The 27,528-nt window shown below is 44.5% G+C and overlaps 1 protein-coding gene across 4 annotated transcripts in view; it reads left to right on the top strand.

The window, feature by feature from the left end:
• The window catches only part of SIL1 (SIL1 nucleotide exchange factor), a 44,049-nt gene extending 19,030 nt beyond the window's left edge, over positions 1 to 25,019 (top strand). For all 4 annotated transcript variants that reach the window (XM_044444299.1, XM_044444298.1, XM_044444300.1 and 1 more), the window contains exons 6-10: positions 51 to 242; positions 2,686 to 2,807; positions 12,491 to 12,587; positions 20,354 to 20,518; positions 24,585 to 25,019. In XM_044444299.1, coding sequence (XP_044300234.1) covers positions 51 to 242; positions 2,686 to 2,807; positions 12,491 to 12,587; positions 20,354 to 20,518; positions 24,585 to 24,938 — 930 coding nt within the window. In that variant the 3' untranslated portion in view covers positions 24,939 to 25,019. The remainder of the gene's footprint in view (positions 1 to 50; positions 243 to 2,685; positions 2,808 to 12,490; positions 12,588 to 20,353; positions 20,519 to 24,584) is intronic.
• Positions 25,020 to 27,528: the final 2,509 nt, after the last annotated feature.

The following is a 27,528-nucleotide window of genomic DNA, read 5'->3' as shown; positions in this document are numbered from 1 at the left end:
ATGTTTATCTTTGGTGCGTGTTATTTTTATTTGTTTTCCTTGTTTCCAAGGCTCATCAGGAAGATGTCAAGAAAAGGTTCCGTCCCATTGAAAAGCTCAAGGAAGAGTTCAGAGAGATCAATTTGCAGCTAGAAACAGATTTTGAAATTATGTTTAAATTAATCAACAAATTCAACAGCTCTGCTTCCACACTAGAAGAGAAAATAACAGCACTTTATGATCTAGAATACTATGTTCATCAGGTAGGAAGGGTCTGTATTCTGGGAAAGTGGAATCACAGGTCTCTTGCCATGCCATAAGCTATAGAATCTCTCTGACAATCAGCTTCTTCTCACATGATATTCTTACCTGTGGACATTCTAACTGTGAACATTAAACTTGTAAGGGAAAATTGGCTGTTGTGTATGCAATTGGGAAAGTGGGTTGGAAACATTTGGAAGCTGCCATATTTCAGTAGTTCTAACATATGTCCAAAAACTCTCCTAACGAATGTGGTGTAAGTTTGCCAAATTCTCCTCAAACCCAACAAGGATCTTTATTTTGTGCTAGCATTTCTCAAAATTCAGGGTAATCCTTGGGCCATACAAAATAATGTGGTAAGAATCACCTCCTAAGCATGTACTTCTTCCATTGCTGCTGAATAACCAAGGCTCACATTAACTTTCCTGTACCTGGAGGAGAGGCTTTTGGGTTCCACAATACAACTTTGAGAGCTGACACCTGCCACTTTTTAATTTAAGTGATGGGTTCTTTGTTTGTCCAGCTGGTGTTTTCCTTTAGGTTTGCAAACCCACAAACAATTAGTCAAAAGGTGGTTATACTGAAATCAGCAGGTCTTAAAGGTGAATTTTGGAAGTTCTTCCTAGGGCAAAACACCTCGTGAATTTCAAGGAAAGTGAAAATAATTCTCAGGAGTGCTCCATATGTCCTCTGTCAATTTTTTTTTTTTTTATTTCTAAGCCAGGTTTAAGCCTCGTTTGTAATCATTGACTCTTGTACCCCAATCATATTTAGCTCAGTTAGCTTTCATCCTCTTCTCTATTCCCTCCTCTGATATGTTTGTGTGCTCCCACACTATGCCTCCTTCTTGCTTTTCTTTCATATGCTAAGCTGACTGGTCTCCTCTGGTGATCAGTTTTCTGTACTAGCTCCCTGTTTTGGCCTCATTCTTTTGTCTTTGTTACAGCTGGAAGTCACTCTTCCAGAACACAAGTGCTGTGTCTGCAGTCCGGACGCAGCATTACATCCATGGCCTTGCCTATGCTTTGAGCAAAAGTACTGTTAGCATCATTTTTCTTATTAGAAAGTTCCTCTCCTAATTTGTCAAGGCCAGAATTCACCCTCTTTGTTAATGTGTCACATTGTTGGCTCAGCCCTCTTACGATCAATATCCCAAGTTCTCTTTCCACCTCATTTGTTCTAGTTGATTAGTTTCCAGTCAATAATATAAGTGCATATTGTGAGTCCCCTAAGTATTTCTAACTCTCCAACCCTGTCAGGTAAATTAAAACTTTGTACAGGTATAATGTATAACTCCCAGGGTCCATAAAAATGAGCTTCTAAATAAAGGAGAGCTTTATTTTTGTTTGATCGTGTTGTTCCTTCTAGTATGCATATTGCCTGAAGGAGGTTTTAATAAGCTAATCACACTGTATGAACTTTCAGTGCTTCCTTCTCTATTTGATTTTAGCCATGGGGATGGATGCAGAGTTCCTCTGAGTGCTCAGAGGATTATCTCTCTGCAGGAATGGGAGGGGAGTGATTTTCGCCAATTTCTCCTATCTTCTTCCACACTCTGTCCCATCCAGGAAGGCAACTCTATATGGCTGGTGTACTTTCCAGAAGAGGAAGGTTTTGTGATGGAACTGCAGGAGGAGGAAGGGGTTGCTAGAAAAACTGCCTCTCTCCCAAATATGTCCCATCGGGGAGGTTACTTGTTTGTATGAGGCCTTTTGTATATGAAGGGGATAACATCTGGGTCCACCATGCAATAGTCAATACCATATGTTTCCATCTATAAGATGCCCCCATGTATAGAATGCCCCCCACTTTTCTTACCGATCTCCGAGCAAGCAAACTGCTGCCTTGCCACCTCCCTGCGCGCACACCCGCAATTGCATCTATCTCCCCCCACCCAGCGTGCGCATGCACTCTTGGCCTCTGCCTTTCAACTGGCCCCCTGTTGAAAAAGTTTGAGGACCCCTGGGCTACATGCTCTCCACAGCATCAGCTAAAGTCAGTTACACAAGGCTCATGATGATTGGAGAAAACCTGTTAGCTTGTCTCTACAATCAGAAGTTTCACTTGTGAGGCTAGTTTGCAGAGATAAGGTATTGGCAGTTTTGCAACCGCGGTTCTCCTCTTGGCCCCCCTGTGTATAAGATGTCCCTCCATTTTTAGGTAAATATTTTTAAGAAAAAGTATTGTCTTATACACAGAAAAATATGGTACATACTGTGTACATACTGTGTCTTCACATCCAAAATTTCAAATCCAAAATAGGTCAAAAGCATTGTATGGCTTGTTGGGGGGAGACTTCTTTTAACCTCTTTAAGTTGTTCTTCTGGGTATCTGGAACATGTTTTAATCTTGATATACCTTCTTTTGGTCTGCTTTTTGTGGATTCTTTAAATTCTTTTTTGTGCAGAAATTTTCACATGGCTGTGGAATAAAATCTTTTTCCAGGTGGACAATGCAAACGATTTACTTTCCCTTGGTGGGCTACAACTTTTGATTAATGGACTAAACAACACTGAACCACAGATGAAGGAATACATATCATTTGTATTGGGAGCTGCACTGTCTAGGTAAGCATCTAAGGATATGTGTGTGTGGCTTCTGTGAATTTGGCAGAAAGGGAAGATTAACCTTAAGGAATAGGCAGGATCAGACTACTTGATTAGATGAGGGGGGCATAGATTTTGGCAGCATGCTCTGCAGTCAACTGCTTGATGCTCCCTTTGTCGGAATTGGTCAACCTAGAAGTGATTAAAGATGTCCTGCTGTTGCTAGGCAACTGCAGGAGGCTGTTTATCATCCTTGGAACTGGGAAATGGCTGTCCAGTTGCTGAAGTGCGGCTGTGGTAGCAAAGAACTGACCCCATCCAAATGCTTAGGCATATGTGTTCAGAGTGCTAGATTTTACAGCAAGGAACCAAGATGCATGAGCAGGTGCTTTGGTGATTAGATGGTAATTAGATTTAAGGACACGTCTTGCTCAAAGGTTTCCAGGTCTTTCAGAAGGAAAGTGCTGCACAAAAATATACGCAATCTCTGGGAGTATTAAAAATAAATAATGATAAAGCATGTGCTTGCCTCTGCTTAGAATTCCCAAAAGGCATGGGAGAAGAAAGGCAAAGTTTAGTAACCCTTGTGTAATAAAAGTAGCCATTGTTTAAGCAAAGGTTAGTATTTTGCCATATACAAAGATAGTGAACAGGCCAAAGAAATGTAGCTGACAAAATCACCTTAGGTTTTCACTTGTGGGACCTGCATTTGCCTGTCATTGTCAGTCATACTCCCAGACAGAAGCACACAATTGTTACATTGCTTGGATAAAATTTGCAAGGCTGTCAAGTCAAGCTGCATGTCACAGGGACCTTTTAAGTTGGTCGTTCTCAAAGCCAGGTCTTGACTTGAACTTTGGCTTTAGGATTCCTCATGCCTCAAAGATCTTACAGGGTCACATGACTATCTGTTATTGCAGTGTGACATGGATTATGGCGTGTGTCCACGAAGTCCATTAATTGGTCCTCCACACTGTAATGGAATATTTGACTTGATTGCATGTGAATGTCTGTAATGCTGACCTTCCATCTTTGCCCTCAGCCACTTTTGCTATTGGGTGCATTGAACTCCCACTTATCATTCTTGGTCAGTATTTGTGTGACTTTCTGTGGCATCCTCCTTTCTGAGTAGCCCTGTCAGATCCTTAACATGGTCTAGCTAAGACAATGACATTGAAATACTTCCTGCCTTTTGTGGGGCACTTTGTCAAAAGCTTTGATGAAGTCAAGATATATTTTGGCCACAGCATTCCCTCAGTCCCCTCTCCATCAGGGAACTTACCCAATCAAAAAATCGAATCCTGAAATTAAATGTAATTGACTTTGTTAGAACAATGGCTGGGACTTTTGCTGTCTGCCCCTCCTCTGCCCTGGCTGCCCTGCACAGCCATGCAGCTCTTTGTTGGCATGCTGGTTTGCTGGAGAAGTGATTCAGCTTGCCCACCGGACCTGCCTCCGCTGGGTGCCAGGCCCCTGTGTTGGTCTGAGAGCATCGATGTGGCATGATGTGGAGGATTCTTTCAGCCTGAGGGAAGAGCCTGGCTCCTGGGAGGTGAGCCAGACAGGAATCCTGCCCCAGGGCGATGCTGTTCTCATTATGGCTTTACAGTGTTAGAGATCTTGACTGCCATGGGAGCCACCAGAAGCCCCTGCTTGCCCCTAGGTTGAGTTATCAGTCAAGCAGCCAGTCGAAGGCAATGGTATTTTGTCTTTCCCCCTCTTTTTAAAAGAACCACATCAGGCCTCTGTTTCTCCGGTGGAAGCACCAGAGAAAATCCCTTGTTAGGACTGGCCCGGGCTATATTCCTTTGGAACTAGAACAGGCTCTGGCTTCCTAGTTCTCTTCTCAGCCCTGGCTTGAGGCATTCCCTCAGCACCTACGTTTAGGGGAGATGGAAATCATCCTCCAGCTGCAGTATAAAACCACTTACTGCCCCGAGTAATGCTATTCATCTGCTCTGCCCCATTATGACCTTCTGTGTCTGTCTGAAAAGTAGGTTTTCCCATAAAGGATTACTTCTAATATATATTCACTTTAGACAAATGCTTGCATTCCCTTTCGGAATCATTTTCTCTTCCATGCATATTTACCAAGTTTCCACAGTACACTTTAATCTGGCACAGACCAGAAGGTGATCAGATCAGACAAAAAGTCAAAGGGGCTGCTGGCTTCCGCCATTATTCATAACTGCTGCCACATAAATAACAGCTGCTAGGAACAGCCCTGCCTTCACAGCCTAGCCTTCATAAAGGCACTGAAGTGTAATAACCATGGCAACAGTTGCTGAAGGCAGGACTATATAACAGAAGAAAGGCATGCTTGGCAGAAAACAAAAGGAGCAACTTTGCAAAGAAGTTGTGTTGCACCTTGCCAGAGGGACGGGGAAGGGAGAGGATCCCCACTGAGCTGCGTGGGTCACCCGGCCATCCTGTACATTTGATCGAGTGCAGCCACAGTGATCCTGCTCATAAAAAGATTCCCAGGCTGAGCCAGTGTGGTGTAGTGGTTAAGAGCGTGGGACTGGGACTCAGGTGATCTGGGTTCGAGTCCCTGCTCGGCCATGGAGTCAACTGGGTGACTTTGGGCCAGTCACAGACTCTCAGCCCAACCCACCTCACAGGGTTGTTATTGTGGGGATAAGATGGAGGAAGGATGATGTAAGCTGCCTTGAGCCCTTTGCAGGAAAAAGGCAGGATATAAATCAATCAATCAATCAATAAAACATGGACAATATTTTATTTCGAAGTCAGATTTACAAACTTTTGGTCTTTGAGGGCAAATAACTGTAGAGGCTGTGAAAAGGTAGCTGATTAATAATCAATTATAATGCAGGTTATATTATTTAATGGGAAATATTGAAGAAGTACTGAATTGAGAAACTATTGGTATTGATTGATTGATTGATTGATTGCATCAAGATTTCCCCAGGCTGTTCTTCTGGGGAAAGAAGATTAACCAATTTTGTTGATGAAATACTTTGAGTTCTTAAGAATAAAAGGGTTTGAGGATTCTGGGAAAAAGATGGAACTATCCCGAGATATTGACATGTGGAAGAAGGGCTTTGAAGCCCTTTGTTGCTGTGAATTGCAGCAGTAGATCTGCTGCAGGGGGTGGAAGGGGATGCATAAAAGTAGATGCTGGCCAGGAATGATGCTTGTGAGACTGTGACTGGAGTCCACTGTAGCTTGAATAATTGTAGCCATTATAATGGCAGTGTTACTGTGTACTGGTAGCCATGTTGACTATTCAGCTCCTCGTGGGGGTTGCCATGTTTTGCCATGTCTTGCCATGTCATCTGAACCCAGGCAGCATGGCTTGTTGGAAGGTGAAACCACCCTCTAGTAACAGTAACCACAATGTCCTTCAGTGATTATGTGAACCAGCCTTATATGTGAAATGTTTATCTCATCCAGGGGGTTTATTAGGATGAGCAGGGCCAACTGGCATCCATTAGTGGTCTGGATTTGGCATAAGAAGTGTCATTTACAGTACTCAGTGTTTGTGTCCTGCAATCTAATCTGTAAACATAATATAACGAAAGGTTTGCTCCGTCAGTGGTCAACCATTTAGAGTCCCCCTGTCCCCAGTGTCCAGAAGCAGTAATGGAATCATTGAAGACCACTTAATTGCGACTCCATCACAGCAAGTACTGTTGATGTTTGAGTCATCTGTTCCAGATAGCAGTGTTCTACCAGTTCTGGAAGGAACACGTACAGTTTGGGGCGGCTCATAGATCCACCTCAGTCACTGCATGCAGATGGAACCTCATGGTTACATAATACCCTTATTAGTGGAGGGTAAGAATAGACCCCTTGCCATGAATTAATAGGACTGAAGCCAATCATGACTACCTTTTCCCATTGGGATCCAGCCCTATATTTATATCCTGGTCAGTACTTCACATTCATCTCTGTTGGAGGGATATCCTTTGAATTTCAGGATCTGTATTTCTGCTGTATCAACTTTTGAATCTGTAGTAGAGAAGGGCATTGCATTCTTTCATGCCTTCCAACATGCTGTTTGGAAAGGACTTGCTTTTTGCTAATTAGTGGAGAACTTGTGGGCAAGGAAGGCTGGAACAAAAGATTTTGCTGCCTGAAGTACAACAGCAAATGGCACCTCCTCTTAGTACTGGAGGCCCATCAACACCTGAGGCAGAAAATCTGACTGGATTTCCCTGTAAAAATGCAATCACAGTAATCTTAAAACTTAACAGTTTGCTGCTCTTTCATGAGATTCTGAATCGGCTGCCTTGCTTTGCTCTGCTTGATGGTAGGCTTAGCTTAAGTGGAATTTGGGTCTGTATAACTGGCCCACTCCTATTCAGGCCCAAATGCCATAAAAACTTGCTTCAGATCTATAAGGGCACAGATATTTGTCTGTAGTGAGCTTTACCCCAAGCTTACCTGGTGCTAGTGCTTGTGTTAGAGCCTAGATGCTGCAGTGTCAAAGTCCATGACCATCAGGTACCATAGGAAATGTAGTTCTTAATGTTCCAAATGTCTCTACCACATTTCCCAGGATTTCTGGCAGCCCTGGATACTGCTGGAGCCTGTCCTCGTAGTAGCCTAATGTCAGTTTTCTTTGCTGTCATCAGGTAAAGTGGGGAAGTGAAGCGGACTGGGTTTGAATGGCTTAAGGACATTGTGGAGACCCATAGTGAGGTTAGAGTGAGGTGATCTGTAAGTCCTCTTGTGCTTCCAATGGCATCACTGAAGCAGAACAAAACCTGAACTTGAAATGGACGCATACTTCCTTACCTGGAAAAATGCCACATTTCTACCAGATAGTACATCTGTTACTCTTGTGGATGCCATATGGGTAGGCAGTTGTGCATGAGTCCCAGGCAGTTATTGGATATTCCTTGTGATACTATTAGCAATTGAGGAAAAAAATAACGCCACCCCTGCCTGGCAATTTTGCGTGGGAATTGGGAGAGTCCATTTTTCTTAATTACATTCTTTGGTGGCTATGCATTCTCCTTTCGCCCAACCTCTGAACTATTCATTGAGGAATTTCCTGTTGTTCCCTCTCCACTTTAAGCAAATATTCAAGAATTACGTATTCTCCCTCCTTGTTGGACCAGTTTAGAAAAAGCAGATCAGATCAATCAGTTCAAAAAAGAAAGCAAATGGCAACACGGCTATTCACGAGGAACAACACTCCCCGCACACATAGACTTCTCCATCTGCGATCTGTCAGTAGAATAGCATGTTGTCATTGCTGGAGCAGAGCTGCCAGAATATCATGTGAAGGCTAGAAGAGAATTGAAACATGTTTTGTTGAAAATCATACCAAAATTATGCAAATATCCTTGGAATGTCTTTATATGGCTTGAATACATTTGTAGGTAAAAATAATTTTTGTATGTTTCCTGATAAGGGGAAACTTTCATTTTAGGGCAACTACTGCCATTTATACTCAGGAAGAAGAAACTCTGCACCTCTCGTGCAATATATTCTTATACCAGCTTAGGTTAGGTTTTAGGTTTTCTTTTGGATGTGATGCTGCTTCTTTAAATTGATTTTGCGGGGTGAGGGGGCTAATCCTACCGCATGGAGACATAGGATAGGTTCTTTCCTTTGGAGGAAAAATATAGTTATGGTCCAGGCCAGAAACATTACGATTATCTAGACAAAAAGTGGGTCTCTTGCTGTTTAAGAAATGCTAATGCATCTTCTGAAAATTGTGTTGCTTTTGTTTCAAAAGGCTACCGGTGTGCTCAATTGAGTACAAGCTTTGTCTGTTTTGAGCCAGTGGAGTGGCTTGTGTTGCTCCTGTCTTGAGCTGATTGTAGGACATCAGGAGCAGGGAAGAGAAGAAAAGCACTGGTATCTATTCTGATCATGACATTAGTGAATAATATGGTCTACCATTTGTCCCAATACTTCTAATTCTATTTCTGATGTTTAGACTTTGAGTGCTGTCAGTTAGATAGCCCAAAGGCACCAGCCACATACAAGGGGGGGGGGAGCCCTAAGGTTTGTAAAGATGCAAGAATATTTGAGTGGGGGAAAATGTTAAGGAGAGAAGCCCCCAAAACTCAGTCCAATGAGATCGGAACATGCTTAGTAGTCAGATGGTGCTGACTTTTGGCAAGGGCTAGCAGGGCAGAAAATGTGGGAAAGGAGGGACTGGAATTGTTGCAACGTTCTGTTGGAATTTCTGCATGTAGAAAAAGAATTCTGCATTCCAAACAAAGCCACTGCTTTGGCTCTGGATCTTGGAGAAAGGGTAGCTTTGTATGGCCTGCAGGCATATGCTGCATCAGCTTTGATGAAACAAAGCAGGCCTGAGTCTGAGGTGGGAAGATTTCCTGGATACCCCATGTGTGCCCCCTTTTAGTTCTGTGGAAGACTAGTGGGATATAAATAAATGTGAGGTAATGAATCAGAGGAGCAGCATCCACTGAACCAAAGAGAATTGGTTTTATAATTCCACTTTTGTAATTCTTGAGGGATGCTTTGTTATGCCTTACCTTTGGAACATCTATTTGGGACTGAAAGACTGATCCTAGGATAAGTTTATATGCAGTTGTGGCTAACAAGGGTTTAAACAAATCATCATGTTATTAGAAACAGCCTCCGAGAAGTAGAAAATGAGCTTGAATTAGAAAAAAATTAAAGAACAGATGTGACATAAAGTGAACAGATTATCCCATTAATCTGTGTAAATGAAACTCAGGGGGAAAAACACTGGGAGAGATTCCCTTGCCAAAACAGTACCTGTAGTGAAGGAGGGGTGTTTTATTAATAAAAGACCCTGTGACACTTAAGAGCTAAAATGCCTCATGAATCCTTTATGTACTATAGCTCATTTCCATTGCTAGTCATTATTTCCTTTTCTATTTAACTGCTGATTATGCAATAGTTTTTCAGCATTTGTCTATTGCTTGCAGTCCTGTAATGATCAGCTTATGTCACAATGGGCACTGCTCAATACAGGTTCAATGAGTTGTTTTCTTCCCACTGCCATTTTTCGTTGTGCAAAGAACTAGGAATATCTGTTTGTCTTCTCAGCAAGTCCAAAGCTGCCTTGATCTCTGCTTCATATCATATCACAAATGCAATTAATAAATATTAAATGAACTCCAGTGTGCCATCCTTTAGCATTTACATAAAGGCATCATCAAGCAGAGCTTTGGCATGTTTGGTCTCCTTCGCCATTGAGGACCTCCCAGTCAGCAGACAAAGCTTTGGCTGCCTCTTTGACTCTGCATTCCCATTTGCCCTGCGCATTCAGACATCTCACCAAATCATGTTGCTTCTCCCTTTGCAACCATACCAAAAATACAGCTCCTGTTGGCCTCTTGCCATAAATTGTGCCATGCCATGGCCATCTCTTGCCTTGACTCCTCTCTAGTCTTCCGTTGTCTCCATCCACTCAGGTCCATCCAGAATGCTTTACCTTTCTCTCATTGTTCTGACATCATCCCCAGTCCCACCATTCCCAGGAAGCCTTTGGAACTGTCAATACCTGTCACATCTAAGCCAAGCCACATGTGAGCCGCCCCAAGGCTTCAGCTAATGGGGCGGCATAGAAATGTTTTAATAAACAAATAAACAAATAAATAAATAAATGTCATTGGCATAATCACTTGCTCTCCTCTTCTTTATGCCACCTCTGCCCCTTTCTTCTGTAGCTTTTCTGTATTCAGATTGTAATTCCCTTGGGATAGGCACTTGTCAGGGCCATTCTTGGTCATGCTCAGTGTGTTATGGACCTATACTGGTGACAGTGTTGTGATTATTAACCAGAATACCTTACCAGCATAAAGGAAGTTGTGAATTTGTTTACTCAGCTACCTGTAATAGACAATGAATTAACAGAGCAGCTGCACAGTTCAGTCCTGATTTCATCAGAAGGCAGAAATTCAACAGAGGGAGAAGGAGTTTGGGCTGCAGACTAGCAAAGCCAGCGAAGCTGGAGGCAAGGGCAGAAATCTAGGACAGTGGTGTGGAGCCTCAAGGTCACAAGTGGAATCCGGCTTGCCTAGGGGCCCAGTCTGGCCCTCTGCTGTTCCCCATATGGCCACACTTCCTTTTCCTCAGCTGTGTTCATTTGGTTGCTTCCCAGCTTTTACAGAGGTTTCCTTCTCCCACTGTGAAAGGCTGGGCAACCTCTCCTAAAGCTTAACCACTGGTACCAGGTGGTTCAGGGCATTAAACTGAACCACCTTGGTATTTCATCATCCCCCGACCTTGCCTTCACCCCTGCCCACCATTGGAAAGGATGCTCAAGTACATTTGGCACTTGGGCCGAAAGAGGTCACCCGGGGTAAGTGGCCACAACGCAGAGGCTGGCTTGGTCCGCAGTAGCAGCCCTCGCAGTTTGTGGGACAGAGGGACAGGTTGTGCTTGTGCACACATGTTTCTCTCCAACAGGGTGCAGGTACGGTGTGGTTTCTAGTCTACTGAGCAGCTTGCTGGAGGCAGAAGTGATTCATAATACTAATCTGGCCTAGCACCTTTGCTAGATAGGGAAGTTACATGCTGGACTTCTAGTAAAAGCAATTTTGATACAAAGGAAGGTATCTTTTAAAATAAATCAATAACTATGTTCCATTTAAAACAATATAGTGAAGATGCCCCGGTGGTGGGACAGGGGACACAGTACTAATGCAGAGGTGTGGTTCAAAGTTACACCATAAGCAAAACTGCTCAGGATGTAGAGATTCAAAGCAAGCTTGCCTGTATTTTCATGTACTAGTGTAATTTTTAATGCCAAAAACAGGGGTCTTAGGGGACACCTGAGGTGTCCTTTCCTTCTTCCCTGTGGATTGGGGCCTTTCCAAAAAAAATAAAAAAATAAAAAATTAACAGCTCCTCCTGCCTGCGTAAGACAGAAATCCAGAAGCATCTTTTACCACTCTAGCCAAGAGGGGGGAAAACTGATTATTTTCTTTAGTGATCCTAGGACAGTTGAAATCCTATAGAGAAGGGGTGGACTCTTTGCATTAAAGGGAGCACAATTGTCAAATTTCTTCCAATTTTAGAATTATTGTTTCTCTTGCAATGTGGGCAGAGCCCATGTAGACCTCGTAAGAAATGAAGTTTCTCCTGTTCTCAGGTTTCACCAGCAGGTGGCGACACCTGAGGCAAAATAAATGCAGATGCTATTTAAAATGATACAATACCACTGACTGGCTTCAGGTTTATTTAAAACCTTGCAATATAGTAAATATATTAAAAATAACTTGCCCCCACAGTTGTCTCTTATAGAAGCCAGACTGCAGTAACCAGTGGTTTTTTTGTAAGAAAAAAGGTGCTGGAACTCATGAAATTATTTACCTTTCACACGTAGTCAATCACTGTACACACATCCACACACATCAGTTGTGTAATGAAACATAATGGTTGCCGCCCATAGTAAGCACGTGACCACATGACCAATCACAAGCCAAGCAGCACCATCACAACCAGCGCGGAAGAAGTACGCATGCATCGGATTCGACACACAAGCAGCCCACATGCACCATTTTAATGATTTTGCCGCCAACCTGCTACGCTCGACAGGGAGATTCGAATCCACATGGACCAAACATCAAATTTTCAAAAGTTACTTTTAAAACTTGGAAAATCTGTTGAAAAAAGGTGCCAGAACATTGTTCCGGTGCATTCTATGACAAAAAAAAAAAAAAAAAGCCTTGGTGGTAACATTTAAAGGACATTGAACTCTAAGTTTTTATTTTTTCTCTTCTCAGCAACCCCCGAGTTCAGGTTGCCGCAATTGAGGGGGGCGCCTTACAGAAACTGCTGGTCATTTTGGCTACAGATCAGCCTCTGGCTGTGAAGAAAAAGGTAAGAGGGCAGCAGTGTGTGTCTGAATGATGCAGTTTGTGCAGCTGCTTTTCCTATAAGAATGCTGATAGAACGCCCAGTGAAGTTAGACCTACAGCTGCATGGTACCTACAGCTGTGCACATGCTAATAGACTCAAAGCGTTGGATGGGGATCAGCCCCGAAATGGAGAAGGGCTACATTCTTTCACCAAACAGTTAAGTTTGCTCCCGCCTTGTAATGTCCTGGCTTGATCATTAGCCAGTTCTGTCTGAAAGTGCGAGCCCCAAAAGCAAAACAGCCTATCCTGGTGGTTCATAACCTATGTTAGAGAGAGGTCCATGTGGTGGGTTGGGGTGGGAAAAAAGGATGAGGCTGGGTTCAACAGTTTTGGCCTCTGCACATGTTCAGGCCGCCCTTTATCCACTGCTTTTCTACTCTATGCTTCTTTTTCCCAAAGCTGCTTTTTGCAGTGTCTAATTTTTATTTTTAACCACACTGGAGCTTTGTTACATGCCTTGGTGCATAACTGACTAAATTGGGTTTACTGAAGCATAATAAGCACTTTTCAGATCCTTTAAAGAGGAAGATGAACTCATAACTGGAGCTGTTGCACTTGGGCTGTTGAACTGGTGATCAAGGGGGTGTGTCGAGTGCTTGTTGAATAAACTTTTAAGCAGAGCTCAGTTTTATTAGGTTGCAAATAGTTTTTTTTCAAAATCATGTTATGCGACATATTCAGTGCAAAGATATAGATGCTGTTGCTTTCTTTCTCTGTAGTACTTTTCTAATCTCACAGGAGCCCTCTTTGGGAAAAGAGAAAGCCAAATCAGAATATCCTTTTCTTCTGGCAACACTTGGGCTACTAACATATGCTGGTCAGTTTTGGTGGCATTACATTGTGCTTAAAGGTTTGAGAATGGGCATTCTAAACATGGTCTGTTATTTCAACATGCGCAGATTCTCTTCCATTCTCTGACGTAATTTCCCCTTTGACTGGAAAATGCAGAACCTTGTAGAAGCTGTTAGTCCCACAAAACAAGAAACACTTGTTTCATGCATCTCAGGGCTAGAATTACAACATAGACAGATTCCTATTCTGTTGCATGCTGTATTCATGCATGCTGCTTTGAAAATCTATATTCTGGTTAACTTTAATTCTGCACTGATTTGTATTTAACCTTAATCACAGTGTGTAGCTAGCATATTTCAAGTGTTTGAAGTTCTTCAGAGACTCAAATCACTTAATTGCTGTGGTTGACAATCACCATGTGCAGCCGGAGAGGTGAAGGAGTTAAGAGGAGACCCTTGACGGGAGGGAAAATGGAGTCCTGCTTGTTGATGTGGACCTTTCAGTGGCATTTGATATCACAGAACATGCAGGTCTTTTAGACTGCCTGAGATGGCTGAGGGGTGAGGACGTGGCTTTGCAGTGGTTACTGGCCTGTCTCTATGGGTTGGTATCACCAAGCAGTTCCTGCAGCACCTCATGCAAGATGGTCTGTGGGATGCCACAAGATTAGGGTCATAGGACATGGCCTTCTAATAAGTGAGTCCCTTGGTCCCTCTAGTTTCAGATCATCTGTACTGATAGACAGAAGCTTTCCAGGTTTTCAGGCAGGAGTCTTTCCTGTTTTTGCCTGGAGATGTTAGGGAATGAATTTGGGACTGTCTACATGCAGTGTGAGTGCTTCACCATTGAGCTGTGGCCTATGCATTCCTGGTGCAGCTGCTGGGAGAGATCAGGAGTGTGGAGTGGGATGTTCTCCATATGTTGATCCACCTACTCTTATTGGCTTGCCCTCATCAAATCCAGGCACAGTGGCTCAGAACAGGACTAACCAGTTGAGGCTTAGTTCCCAATGAGACAGAGGAGATGGTGGTCAACTATCCTGGATCTAGGGTGGCACTGCCTTGCCTGTCCGGCATTAGATCACATTCCTCCTGATGGATAAGAGCACCTGCATTGCTCCTGTCTTGCAGGTTAAGGAGAAGCTTTTGCCAGCTTTGGCTGATGAGCCATCTTCAGCCTCCTTTATCCATGCGTTCCTGCTTTCACTTTGCACAGGGCTGACTTTTGAAGAGAGGTTACATGATGCAGTTAGCCACTTGTCCTGTGGGAACAAGTCAGGAGCATATGAGCGCCTCTCTAGTTGCCTGTCTACATCCTGGCTTACTTCAAGGTGCTGGTGTTGACCCCGGAGAGTTTAGGGGACGGCAAACATAAGTGGACACCTCCTGCTGTAATGGGTCTTCTCTGTGGTGCTCTCCACACACTATGCACTGTCTGTTCTAGTGGGATGGGCCTGACCCATATGTGAATGGTGTTCTCTTTCCACCTCCAGCTGGCTGATGCAATACATTTAAAAAAGTGTTTGAGTGTTGATTGTTTTACTTAGCTGTTGATGTTTGATCTGATCATTACATTGTTTTTAGAATGTGTTATACATAATACTTTTTTCTGGATTGTTCCTTTTTTAAAATTTGGCCTTCCCTTTGAGTGCCAGCTGACAATAAGGAAGGTTGCTTACAAGTGTCTAAATAGATAAATCCAGTATTGCTTCAGCAACCCACTCAGGTAGGGCAACATTAATCTCAGATTGTTGACGGGGAAGGCTGAGGCTGAGGGATCTATGGTATGCCAATGCCTTCAGTGAATCATCTGTTAGAATTTGAACTCAGGGATTGAATTTGAACTCCTTCCATTAACCACAATGCTGTACCATGTCTGTGGCTATTTCCTATGAAGACTTAAGGCATTTTATTTAAAGTGGTATCAGTGTGCACAAGGTGCTACACTGTCCCTACTGCAAGCAGCTTACATTCTACAATCCAATATGTGGTAAGCAATAGAAGAAAGGGCAGGAAGTGGAGGGAGAAAGGGACAAGGAAGCTGCCCTTGCTTTAGTCGCGCTTACTTTGCTGCAAGCTGAGCTCTGGCAGGGTGTGGAAACTGGCATGTGTGGAAGCTGGGCCAAAGGTAAGTGTTCTCCAGGCGTACGTGGTAGCAAGGGAGAAAGGGCAACATCACTGAGGTTGCTGGGGACCAGTGGATGTTGGAGGCAGAGATCCTGGGCAGGGAAGCATCAGGGTGCAAGACTGGAGAACGGGCTGAGGCGAGCTAGGTTGTTGGGGACTCTGAAAATCCTTCTGCTCTCTTGCCGCCACAGGGGAGCGTGACTGGGCTAGCGAGGTGCAATTGCACGCTCACTGTCCCCTCAATGGGATCACGCTTCCATTTGCTGGGCCTGGGCTTTTGTGAACGCATCAGAGCACTGAGTACTTTTAAAGGGGGAGCTGGAGTGCGCCTAGTTTAGTGGAGGGAGCCGCAGGGCAGATTGTCCTGTACGGCTCTGATTGGCAGGAAGGAAGCGAGTTGGTCTCCCTGGCAGGCCTGGAAATCAGAATCTAACAAACACAGAAATAGACATTCAGAGGAGGAGGCAATTACTTCATGCAGTTCGGTAGTCTGCCTCCAGCAGTGGCCAACATCCGATGTTTTCATAAGGGAGAAGGCCTTGATCAATGCCCCTCGTTAAATGTTCAGAACTGACTGACTGGGCTGGAGGGTTGGTTCTTCCATGATCAATTTGCTTCCTGATGCATGAGATCCAGTTAGTTGTAGCTTCCCAGGCAGAGTCCTACAAGCACTACACTTGTGATCAGCATTGCGATTGGTTACAAATGTTCAGGATTCTTTAGTGCTTAATTCAGTCACCCTTTGGAGCAGTGAAATAAATGGTTAGGTCCTTGTGTTAATTCAGAATGCACCATACATTGGCCGAATAATTAGGACTGTGCCGTCATTGGTTTAACAAGGGCGCCATAGACTCTATGGCCCTTTTTCTGTGTTTAAAATCCAGAGTTTCTCTGGATGTGTGTGCCCTGGAAAAAAGAAACAAGACTGATGGATATGCTCATGTAAGGGTAAAATGCTTCCTAAGGGAGAATCCCTTCCTAGCTGCAGACCCTTATATAAAGCTGCATTTGCAGAAAATGTTTACGGCATGTTCCTGAAAGCTACGCTGAGTGTACTGTTAATCTTACAAAGTGTTCTGCCTGTGTCCTAGAGGGGAGAAGGGAGGATGGGAGAATTCGGCTCCTTCAGACTGCCTGTTAAATTCTTGTAGTACATTGTCCATTTCCTTTTTCGAAAGAGCTCATCTCTACCTTAGTTGCTTCGCCCTGCCCAGATGTGCGTGTGGAGGTGTGTGTGCGGGTGCATGCCTGTGCATGGAGGGTGCCATATGAGGATTCTCTTTGCACCTCCCCTCTGATCGTTACCGATCACAGTTCAGAGCATGGCCCTGGAGGGCATTTTCTGCAAGCTGCTTTGGCCATTCGCCCAGGGCTTGCTTTCCTTCAGGCTAGTTTGCCCAGTTGCAGCACTTTCCCTCTGGTCCCATGAAGAGCTTGCATAGCGGGGAAGGAAGCTTGCCCAGTTGTTGCTGGACTGCAACTTTCAGCCTCCCTGATCATTGGTCAGGCTGGTTAACACTTGTGGGAGTTGGAGTCCAGCAGCATCAGAAGGGCTATAGGTTACCCGCATGTACTGCATAAGAAGGGTCATTAAAAGGAGGAGCTAAACCCTGCACTTCCCGCATGCTTGTGTTGAAAGTAGGCTACTGCAACAGATCAGCTCTTGGGCTCATTACATTTATTACGTTTCTCTACTGCCCAGTGCCCTGCTCTACTGGGCACTTTACAAAGATGGGAAACAGTTTACCTACAAACATATTAGCACACACATACAATTTTAATAGTCACTGATAAATCCTGGGACCCAATTAATAAGCTTCCCATAAGTTGTCAGATGATAGGGAGCAGAGGAAAGTCATGACCTGGCCCCAAATGTTGGTGCCAAACAAGCCTCGTGAGGGTGGTTGTGCCTCCACAGGACCATGCCCTGCCTAAGCAGAGGGATTGTAACCTGACTGGTGGTCCAGAGTAAGAGCTAGTGCAGAATGCAGCAGCTTGGCTCTTGCCAGCGGCTGGCCCTTTGAGCACACAGCTCCTTTGCTGAGGCACCAGCTGCCTATTTCCTAGCAGGCCAGCTTTAAGGGTTTGGTGCTAGTATATGAAGCCCCAAACAACTTGGGTTCAGGCAACATGACAGTGAGCCTTCCCCTTTACAAACCAGCCTAGTCACTGGAGTCATCAGTCAGCATAGACCTGTGGCCTGACCACGATCCACCCAGAGAAGAGCCTTCAGTGTGGTGGCTCCGTTTCTGTGGAACTCCCTGCCACTGGAGGTCAGGCAGATGCCAATGTTTTCATTTCAGGAAGCCTTCCTTCCTGACCAGCCATGGGTTTTTCAGATTTTGCTTTAATATACCATTATATTCTTTGTATTTGTTAATTTTTTATTGTTCCTCTTCAAGAGCCTGTTCAGATCCAGAGCAGCACCTAAATGCTGCAGATAGACAAGTGAACACATACGTGACTTGTCTGACTGTCAGGCCACTTCTGCACCCGTCTGTGGCTCCCCTTGTTTGCAGCTGTGACTGGTGGAGGGGAGGGGAGGACCAAAGCAGAAGCATCCCGTGCAGGCAAGGGAGCCTGGGCTTTGTTGGGGGGCTTTGCAGGGCACAGACCGGACTTGTAAAGCGAAGTCTGCCATTCCTTTCCACTGGCTAGGGTCAGGGCAGTTTACGGGGATAGTGTTCCAAAACTTTTGCCATGTCTGGCAAACTGACGGCATTAACCAGGGATGGGTCCTGTAGCACTGACCAAAATGTATCCGGTCTGTTAGCTATTGTGTATGTATGAGCATAGAGGCACCTCCCCTCCATATGATTGGAGCCAGGAAGAGGGACAAGCCAGAATCAAATAGAATTAAAAGAGCCAGCGATCATCTGTGAGTGTGCACACATCCCTTCCTGTGGGCGCACAGTGGCTAAATATGCCGGGCACAATTGCATGCCGAAACAGCTTTACAAATTGTGAAGGCGGGGAGGGGGGTCCAGTTAGTGTGCAATCCTATGCATATTTAGGCAGGAAAGAAGTCCCAGTCCAGCATGAGAAGATGGGTAGGGCTAGGAAGGAGGATACTGAGAGACTGTTACCTACTGCAGCACTTCACAGGGGTTTAAATTCTAAAGCAAAGCCAGCTTGCAAATAAATGGCTCATCAACAGCTAACCTGGAATGAGTTATCCTTTTCTCAGGAATCCATTCTGATGCAGAGTGGGCAGAAGAGAGGAATCCTTCCCTGCTTCCCTGCCCCCTGGCAGTATTTCTTTCTGTCCCTTCCCTGAATGGAAGGATCAGCAGTAGCTGGAATGCCATTTAACAAGAAGAGAGATGCTAGACCCATCAACATTCTGATACTGTGTGAACATGAGTGAGATTTATTTTCCATTCCTTTGCGATGCAATGGGAGTTGAGGCATCACAGCATGCCTTAGCTGTAGCTGAGATAAAGAAAAAGTGGAGGCATCCACTAAATTGCAGGAGAGGATGTAGCAGAGACACAGAGCAAATTGGAAGGAGAGAGAGAAATGCTCCCCGCTCAGAACTGCTCAGGAAGAACATGGAAAGAAATTCCACCTTTGTTGTCCAAAAGGAACCTGTTCGGAGAATTGCAAGGATGACCCACTCCTTTCAATTTTGGGGCACTTGCCACCTTTTCTGATATTAGCAGAAGATCAGAAACAGACAGTTCCACATGATTTTCACTGAAAATGCTGTATCTTAGCAAAATTCTATCCAGATGATTTTTTTGATCATTTCAAGGTCACAGAGATAACTATTGAGTTATCTAGTTGATTAAAACATGTTAAAAACCCATTAAAAGATTCCATGAATTGCTTCCATTGCTTACAATTTTTATGCACAGCTGTTCAGACCTGAGCCAATCCCATGAAGAAAGAGATCACCTCCAAGGGTTGATTTCTGCTTGGCATTTGGGGGCCCTGAGAATTCACTAGGTCTTGAAGGGCTGCTGCATGCTGGTGCTTACCGTCACTGTGCTTCGAGCAGCAAATGCACAGAGATGTGGTCAGCAGCCTGTTGTTGGCATGTATCCACCTCGTGTTTGGCAGAGCTGCATTTCACTTCCAAACATGATACTGTTCATGACCCAGATGCATAGCAGATCAAGTTGGAAATTTTATCTGCCATGTAAAATGCAAAGTGCCGACAAGGAAGTTATGTCTGTTAGGTGGTATGGATATAAAATAAGTGAAATATCTGGGGAGAAAGCCTAAATCAAAAATCTTATAGAGGAGGTAGTGTGCAGGGAGAATCCAGGGGACTCCTTCTGTGAATGGAAGGACTGAGATCCAGCAGAAACTCAGGACGGAGGCAGGATGAAGCAGTTTTTCCTGGTTTTCTCTGCAGCCTCTTCCACTACCATTCACAATGTATTGGAGAATGCTTAAGCCTTAGGGGTAGCTTTACAGGGACCCCACAAAAAAGAAGGAACTGGTTGGAATTCTGTGTCCCACCTTCCTTCATCTAACAGGAGTGCTCTGTGAGTGGCATCCCAAGCCAGGATCTAATTATTGTGGGTCTTAGTTTTAATTTTGCACTTGTGTGCCATAATGTGCTGTGCAACACGTAATGCTTTCCCCAGAAAAAGGGTACCTTGATCCGAAGCAGAGGATCTCTTGCTAGCCATTGGACCTGTGAGACCATGAATTCCACAAAGCAAAACTCTGATGAGAATGATGAACTATGTGTTTTTAGAAATTGGGGTATGGGCCGAAGATGCTGTGGAGAAAGACTCTGCGGGAACAAGAAGGTAAACACACAAAAAGCTCCCAACTGTGTACTTTGCTTGCTTCTAGGTCCTCTTTGCTTTGTCATCAATGCTACGACACTTTCCATATGCCCAGCAGCGGTTCCTCGAGCTTGGAGGCCTTCAAGTACTTAGAAATTTGTGTTCAGAGAAAGGAATGGACACATTACGCATCCGCATTGTGACGCTTCTGTATGATTTATTAATGGAAAAGGTAAGAGGAGTTGTTACATTCTACAGACCTCAACAAACACAAGTGCACGGGAATGGGCCAGATAGCACTTAAGAAATCCAAACCTTCCCTTCAGTAGCTCATGGGGGCTGGGGAGAGAGACACATCTAAGGCAATGAGCTGCAGCGTAATTTTAAATGCCTGGTTTTATTTATTATATTATTTGTGTACCGCTTTTTGGCTGACAAAACAACCCCCTTTGTTAATAACCCACTATACTGGATATTAGTCATGTTCACAAGTGGCCTTTATCTGGAAGTATTGGAAAACAAGGCAGCAGATTCTGTCATGAGAGAGCTGAGCAGAGTGCAGGCCTGTGGACTCCACAGTGGGGATGATGAACCAATTTGAGCCTGGAGGTCAGATTTAATGTGGTGGGCAGCATTCCCATGATGGGCATGGCCCACGGCAAAGGGGTAGCACCAAAAATACCAGCACATTTTAATTCAAAGAAATGAAGCCTAAGACTCTGCAGGGAAACTTCAGTTTTTTCTCTGGGTGTGTGAGGGGAGGGGCAGGGAGGCATCTGGGGAGGACAGGCTTGGCCTTCTGGGGTAACTTGGAAGGGTTGGATTTGGCCCTTCGGCCTGAGCTTCTGCACTCTTGCTGTACGGTGTGGAAACCCTGAAGTAGCTAGGTTGATTCATCTCAGTGTGTCTCTCTCTAAGTGTGTCTGCAAATCTTGGGGTCCGGTGGCACATGCCTCGCTGCCACCTTCCTTCTCAGTGGCTCAGTTCTGCTGGCACTCACCATCTGAGTTTGCTGTTCGAAGGAGCCATTAGGCTGTTCAAAGTATTTCTCACCATTCTGACAATAGCTTTGTTAGGTCTGTATAATTCCCTATACCTTACAGAGACTAAGAAGGATGGTTTGCCTAATGCCGCTTAGCTAATCCCTAGCAAGGACCAGATTCCAAGTGTGGTCCACAAGAGCTAGCCTGGTCTCTTAGCACTGCCACACCAGCTCAGATTTGCTTTCTCGAGTCTTTGCTGCATGTGCTCTGGTGAGGATGATTATGTAGCCCGATTCTCTTAAGAGGGAGCTCTTCATGAAGCTCATGGATGGTTTCCCTTGGCATGCTGCAATGTATCAGGTTACAAATTAGAGGCCATCCTTGGAATACATTATCCTTAGCTAAAATGTTTCCACTAAGCTTCATTGATGTTTTCATGCACACAGATCCATTCATTTTCGGTGCATCGTTGACAGCCACCAGCTGGAGCTTGTCTTTGTTTGGGTAAAAGAAGGCGAGGACAGCCTCAACTGGGGCAACAGGGTGTGCCCATTTCCTTTTCAGACTGAACTCTGTGCAGATGAACCTGCATGTGGCTTCTGATGACACCCCCAGCCCATTTCCCCACTTCCCGATGCGCCTCCACAAGCAGGGCTCCTGGATACAGTGGAGGGGTGAGGAACCTGTGGCCTCCCAGCTCCCATCAGCCCCAGCCAGCTCTGACATTGTTTGAGGCTGATGGTAGTCCGGCAACCTCTTGGAGGACCACAGGTTTCCAACATGTTGATTGAGGTGCTGAGTGCGTGTATTTTTGCCACACTGCCAAAGTCTCTGGGCCCGCACAGTCTTCTGGTTCTGAAGAATTCAGCCCTGTTGTTCTAGCTATGCTTTGAGTTGGGCATCCGGCTTGTTAGTTGGATTGTTGTTCCACAGCACCCTGCATGGCCACATGGGCAACTCAAGGAACAAGTTAGCAGATAACATCTCTGTTAAGTGTTGCCAGAGATGCAGAGGGATCATGGATGTGTTCCCAGTGCACATTCCACTGTAATTTGGCTGATTTGACAAGACTTTGCTCTTCTCAACCCATAGAAACAATCTTCCTTAATTATAATATAGTAGTAAGGAGATTCTTGTGATTAGGATCTAATTAATGAAGCACATATATAGCAATTAACACAGGAGGCTGCCAAGCAAAGCAAAGGAATGTTTTTCCCCCCTTAATAAAAATGAATACGGGCCATCAGTGAGTTCTGTATCTGGCAGCCGTGTACTGTAACCAACCTTTCCCTTCATAAGCTGATCCAGATGGCTGGCTTGCAGTGCCCATGTGGGAGTTCTGCTGATAGAGCTGAGCTTCTTGGCTGTGTCCAGATGATTATTTCTGTGAAACAAGAAGAGCAAATTCACCTTTGCAGATTCTCGACTGTGTGTGGCCCTAACCTGTGCGTGCATGAAGTGGTACAGTGTGATGGCCGGGACAGGGCTTCCTGTGGAGGCAACACCTGCTTCCTCTTTTTTTCTAATGGTGACCTCCTCCCCAGTCTCAGGAAAGTAATGAAATAATAAGATAGATGAGACTGGATTGCAAGCACCTTGTGGTTTGGTGAATATCAGCCTGTAGTACCCCCCTCCACTCAAAAACTCCAAATAAACATTTCCTTAAAACATCTAACTTTTCTGTTCCTGTCCTGGCTATATCAAAAATAGGAAGGGTGAACCAGCAGTAGGTATCCATTAGATTTCCCTGTGTAAGGAAACATGGAAGCAAAATGTAAATGACTTGAGGAAGGAGAAAATCCTGCAGAGGCATTCCAGTTGAAAAGCCTCTTCCCTTTCAGCGTGTTCTAGACTTCTGCAAAAAGATGATTTGGCTTTGAAATTTCACCTTGATTTCTTCTTCTCTTCCTGTGCTACATATCATCACTGGATGCTTCTATGCAGAAACTAAAATTTAAATGTTGTATGTGAACTGCTTGGAGATTTTAATATTAAGCCATATATTAAAAAAAACTGAGTCTCTTTGAACAGCTTTCTGAATCATACCAGAATCCTCCTCCTTTCCTCCTAAGGGAGGTACCTCACTCACATGTGTCTTGTAGAAGTTATGTGATGATTTGTGGGCAGGAGCAGAGAGTGACAGCCATGGTAGTTACAGGAAGCGTCCACGGTTGCCTTGTTGTGTCAGCCTTCCTTAGATACTTTGCATGGGATGCTTATCTGTGGGTCTTGAACAGTTTGCCTGGATTCCTCGCCCAAAAGCCATCTGTGCTCCTCTGGGTGGTGCAGGGTTTCTCCCCTTTTGGGAGGAATCACTTTCATTTAGTCAGTAATTTTGTTTGCCTGTCCAAGGAGCCCAAAAAGCATTAAAGCAGGAGACTGTGATGTGGTAATACAGATGCTCTGTTTCCAAGTTCTGCTGCACTGGTGATTCTAAAACAATCAGCTGCATAGTCTCAGTTCTTGATGACTTTCAGCTATTTCATACTCGCAGAAAGGGAATGAAGGACATTTCTAACTTTCTCTGGGAAGGGACGGGACGGGACGGGACGGGACAGGACGATGATCCCAGGATAAATTGACAGGGTGTGCTAGAAAAGACGCTTACTGTAATCCTCCAGCTATTTTGAATAATCCTTTCTAGTACTCCATTGTGCTTGTGGTAGTGAAGCCCGCTGCATTCCCACATGTTTCCATCAACATTACAGCCACACTCCAATTTTATTCTCCCTCCATCTTTCTCTCCGTGGGCAGTAATTGTTGTTCCTCCCATCCAGGAAATCTCTTGCCTGTTTAGGTTCTTCAGGTGTTCCACATCTGGCTTCTCTTTAGGAATGACTGTGGGGTTCTCATGTCAGGACTAAAGGAGTTTGAGAGGAAGTTGCCAGGAATTCAGCCAGCTCAAACAACCCTAAACTTCCCTGATTTTCGCAGCTGGGTTGCTCAAACTGGCCCCTACCTGCTCTCCATGCAGATACTGCCCCGTCAATCAGCCTGACTGGGGAATTCTTCTGCAAGGCTGATGGAAGACAAATCTCAGTGTAGGTTGTGATAGGAGAATGAGTGGCAAGCCCATAATTCTTCTCACTCCTAGAAAACAGGGCTTGGCTAAGAATACTTTCTTGGAGGGCTCCTACTCCCCAGCCCCCCATGTTTAGTGTGCAGATGTGGTGGGGGGAGTCAAAGAACTGTTCTCTCCTGGCAGACAGTGTGGGGTGGATGGGGTGGGGGGCAGGGGCTGGAGGTAGAGAAGGTTTCAGTCTTCAAGTGAATGAATGCATATTTCAGTAATGACTTTAGGAAACTTTGTTTCAGCTGCTGCTCATGGACCAACAGGACAACACTACTGAGATCCACGTGAGAGCTCAGCAGTACAGCCAGGTGAACTTGGTCCCGGCCATTGTTGAACAGGGCTGGTGCACAATCATTGCAAACCTGCTGGTGCTGCCTGAGCACGACACCAGGGAGAAGGTGCTGAAGACGGTGCACGTGCTGCTCTCCTCCTGCAGGGACAGCTACAGAGCGGATCGCTACCTCAGCCATGTGCTGGACCTGCTTCGGCAAGAATACGAAGACCTGGCAGCAGAAGAGCAAAGGGAAGGGGATGAAGATGGCTATTTTAAGGAACTCCTTAGCTCTATAAATAGCATTGCCCAGCAGCTGAAATGAAGGCTGCTGCAGTGTTGGAGAGAGGGAAAGATCCCCTGGCAAATTGGGAAAGAATTATGCATAATAAAACAATTGAACAAATATTTTAGCTTTGTTCAGTCACTTGATGTGATAAGTAAGCCTGTGTGTTTGTTCTAGAGTGACAGCTACCTTTACAGGGGTATATTTTTATTCCTGCAACTTATCACGATAATTGTTCCTCATACAACAAGATTTAGGTGTTCCCATTAGTGCTGTACAGAAAAAAGTAGCACCTCTTATTCCCAATGCACTCCCCACTTTTTTCCAAGAGAAATTGCAGGTGAAAATAAGGCAGTTTGAAGAGGATTTGAGCAAGTTTACTGTCTTACTCATGTCAAAAGAAATGTTTTGGGGGACACATAGGAAGGCAGTGAACATATTCTACTGCCTTATTTGGAAAGGCAATTTCCTTTGAAAAAAAGAGTTTCATTTTAAAAGTGTCACTAATAAAAATGCCGTCTTTTTCAGTACTGCTTTTGAGGTTTTTGGTATATTTTTGCAGCTGCTTTCATCCCTCTAATTGTTCTCCATACAGTTGTTCCATTGTTGACAGCATTGTTGTTATTCCTCCTCTGGTTTTGCACTTCCTTCTGTTACAGAATGGTAGATTGCTTAGAAAGAAGCTGCTTCAGAAATGGTAATCTGGCTCAGTGGTTTTCAAACTCCTTTGAGGAACTGTGAGATTCCTCCAGGGGAGGAGATCAGTGACAGCAGATGGACTTTCCAGAATGACAGTGTCCGTTCCTGAGCTTTCCCAGCCATGTGCAGCTATAGAAGAGAGCCAGATTGTTTCCAATGCATGCTCTCAGTTTGTATGGGGCAGCAGGGAGGCCCAATAGGCCTGGCTTGGTGAACCACATGAACCGAGTAAGCAGCTTTAAACATTCTGCAGAAATCACAGCACTGAGCACCTTCTCAAAGAAAACCTGATAGAGAAAAATTGAAAGCCTTGCGGTAAAGTAGTCTTTCCCAACCTGGTGCCTTCCAGATGTTTTGGATCAACTCCCATCAGCCCCATCTAGCACAGATAATGGTCAGGAAACCTGGGAGTTTTAGTCCAATACATCTGGAGGCTGGGGAAGTGTGCTAAAAAAAAAGCTGCATTTGAAACCCACTGGGTGCCTATTTCAATCAGTACCACAGAATGCGGCTGGGGCTTTACATGCCCAGTGGGCACCCAGTACAGTTGTTCTGTCTGGCTTCTTTGCTCTTGTATTCCTTGATCCCATTATCGGATTTGCTTATTTGCATGGCTGATGACAGTCCTTTGTTGATTGTTTGATTCCTTCAGTAACTGTGAGTTGTTAAAAGTGACATAGGTGTGAGTGAGCAGGCTAGTGCCTACCTGTCCACTCCCACTGAACTAAACAAGCCAGGATTCCTGGGTTACAAGTCTGGCTGGTTCATCCTCTAACAGCTTCCATATCAAGGTTTAGACGTCGCAGTAAGCAATCCAAGGATATGGGTCCCTGGGTCGCCCAGCTAAGCAGGAGCAGTTGAGAGCCAGTGCTCTTTTTTGCTTGCCTTCATTTATGGCTGCCCGGGGTTTGTTTAAGCTCTGGGTAGCCGTGGCATGCGAATCCAGCCATCGATTGCCATCGCTGAGCAATGCAGGAGGGCCTGGCCTGGCTAGTAAATGATGCTTGGTCTCAAGTGAGTATATCAACAATCCTCTAACTTTGACAGCTTAATACAATGGTTATTATGTCAAAGTCTGGGGAAACCTGATCTGCAACCCTCACTCAGTTACGAAATTTGATGGGTGACTTTGGTTCAGTCCCTCTCTTTCATCAACAGGGTTGAGTAACTTTTGGAGGTTTTTGCACCTCGCTGCAAAATTTTAGTAGCAAGCAGCTGTTGCATGGCCACTGTAGTTTTCTGTAGTGGTTGCTGTGAACTCATCCTCAGAGAGGAGTATATGGAACCTATCCTCTTCTATAGCCTCTATATCCACTAGACCAGGGGTCGGCAACCTTTAACACTCAAAGAGCCATTTGGACCCATTTCCCACAGAAAACACAGGGAGCCGCAAAACCCTTTTGACATCTAAAATGAAGATAACACTGCATATATAGGTTTTTACCTTTATGCTATGTATAAAAAAACTATAGTGTGTTGCATTTATGAAATCAATGAACTGCTACAGAGAAAACAATTTTTTATTTCTGCATGTAACAAAAACATTTTGAACTCCGAAAAAAAAGACGCTGGGTTGAAAGTTACAGTCAAATAAAATACTCAATGTCTATCTGAGTGCTCCTCGTATTTATGAAATAAAAAGCCAAACTTATATTATCCACTAGCAGCAAACCAAACATGCCACCTGCAGCAAACCAAAAATGCCGACTGCTTCTGTGTGCCCTCATCCTTTTATCATGTGGTGAAATATTGAACAAACATCCCTCTCCCAATGTAATAATGTTGCTGGAATTTTTATAACAATCTTCTTAAAAAAAAGAAGTAGATCTATATCTTCATTATGATTTAGCTGCAGCTCTTGTTCAGTCACTAAAAACTGTTATTTTTAATCTTACATTATAAACTACTAGGATTCTTTTCATATATTTTG

This window comes from Varanus komodoensis, unplaced genomic scaffold (genome assembly GCF_004798865.1).
Source record: "Varanus komodoensis strain SLA01 unplaced genomic scaffold, ASM479886v1 scaffold44_3, whole genome shotgun sequence".
Taxonomy (NCBI): domain Eukaryota; kingdom Metazoa; phylum Chordata; class Lepidosauria; order Squamata; family Varanidae; genus Varanus; species Varanus komodoensis.
The sequence above is the reverse complement of the archived record's forward strand: the minus strand, read 5'-3'. Positions and strand labels throughout refer to the sequence as shown.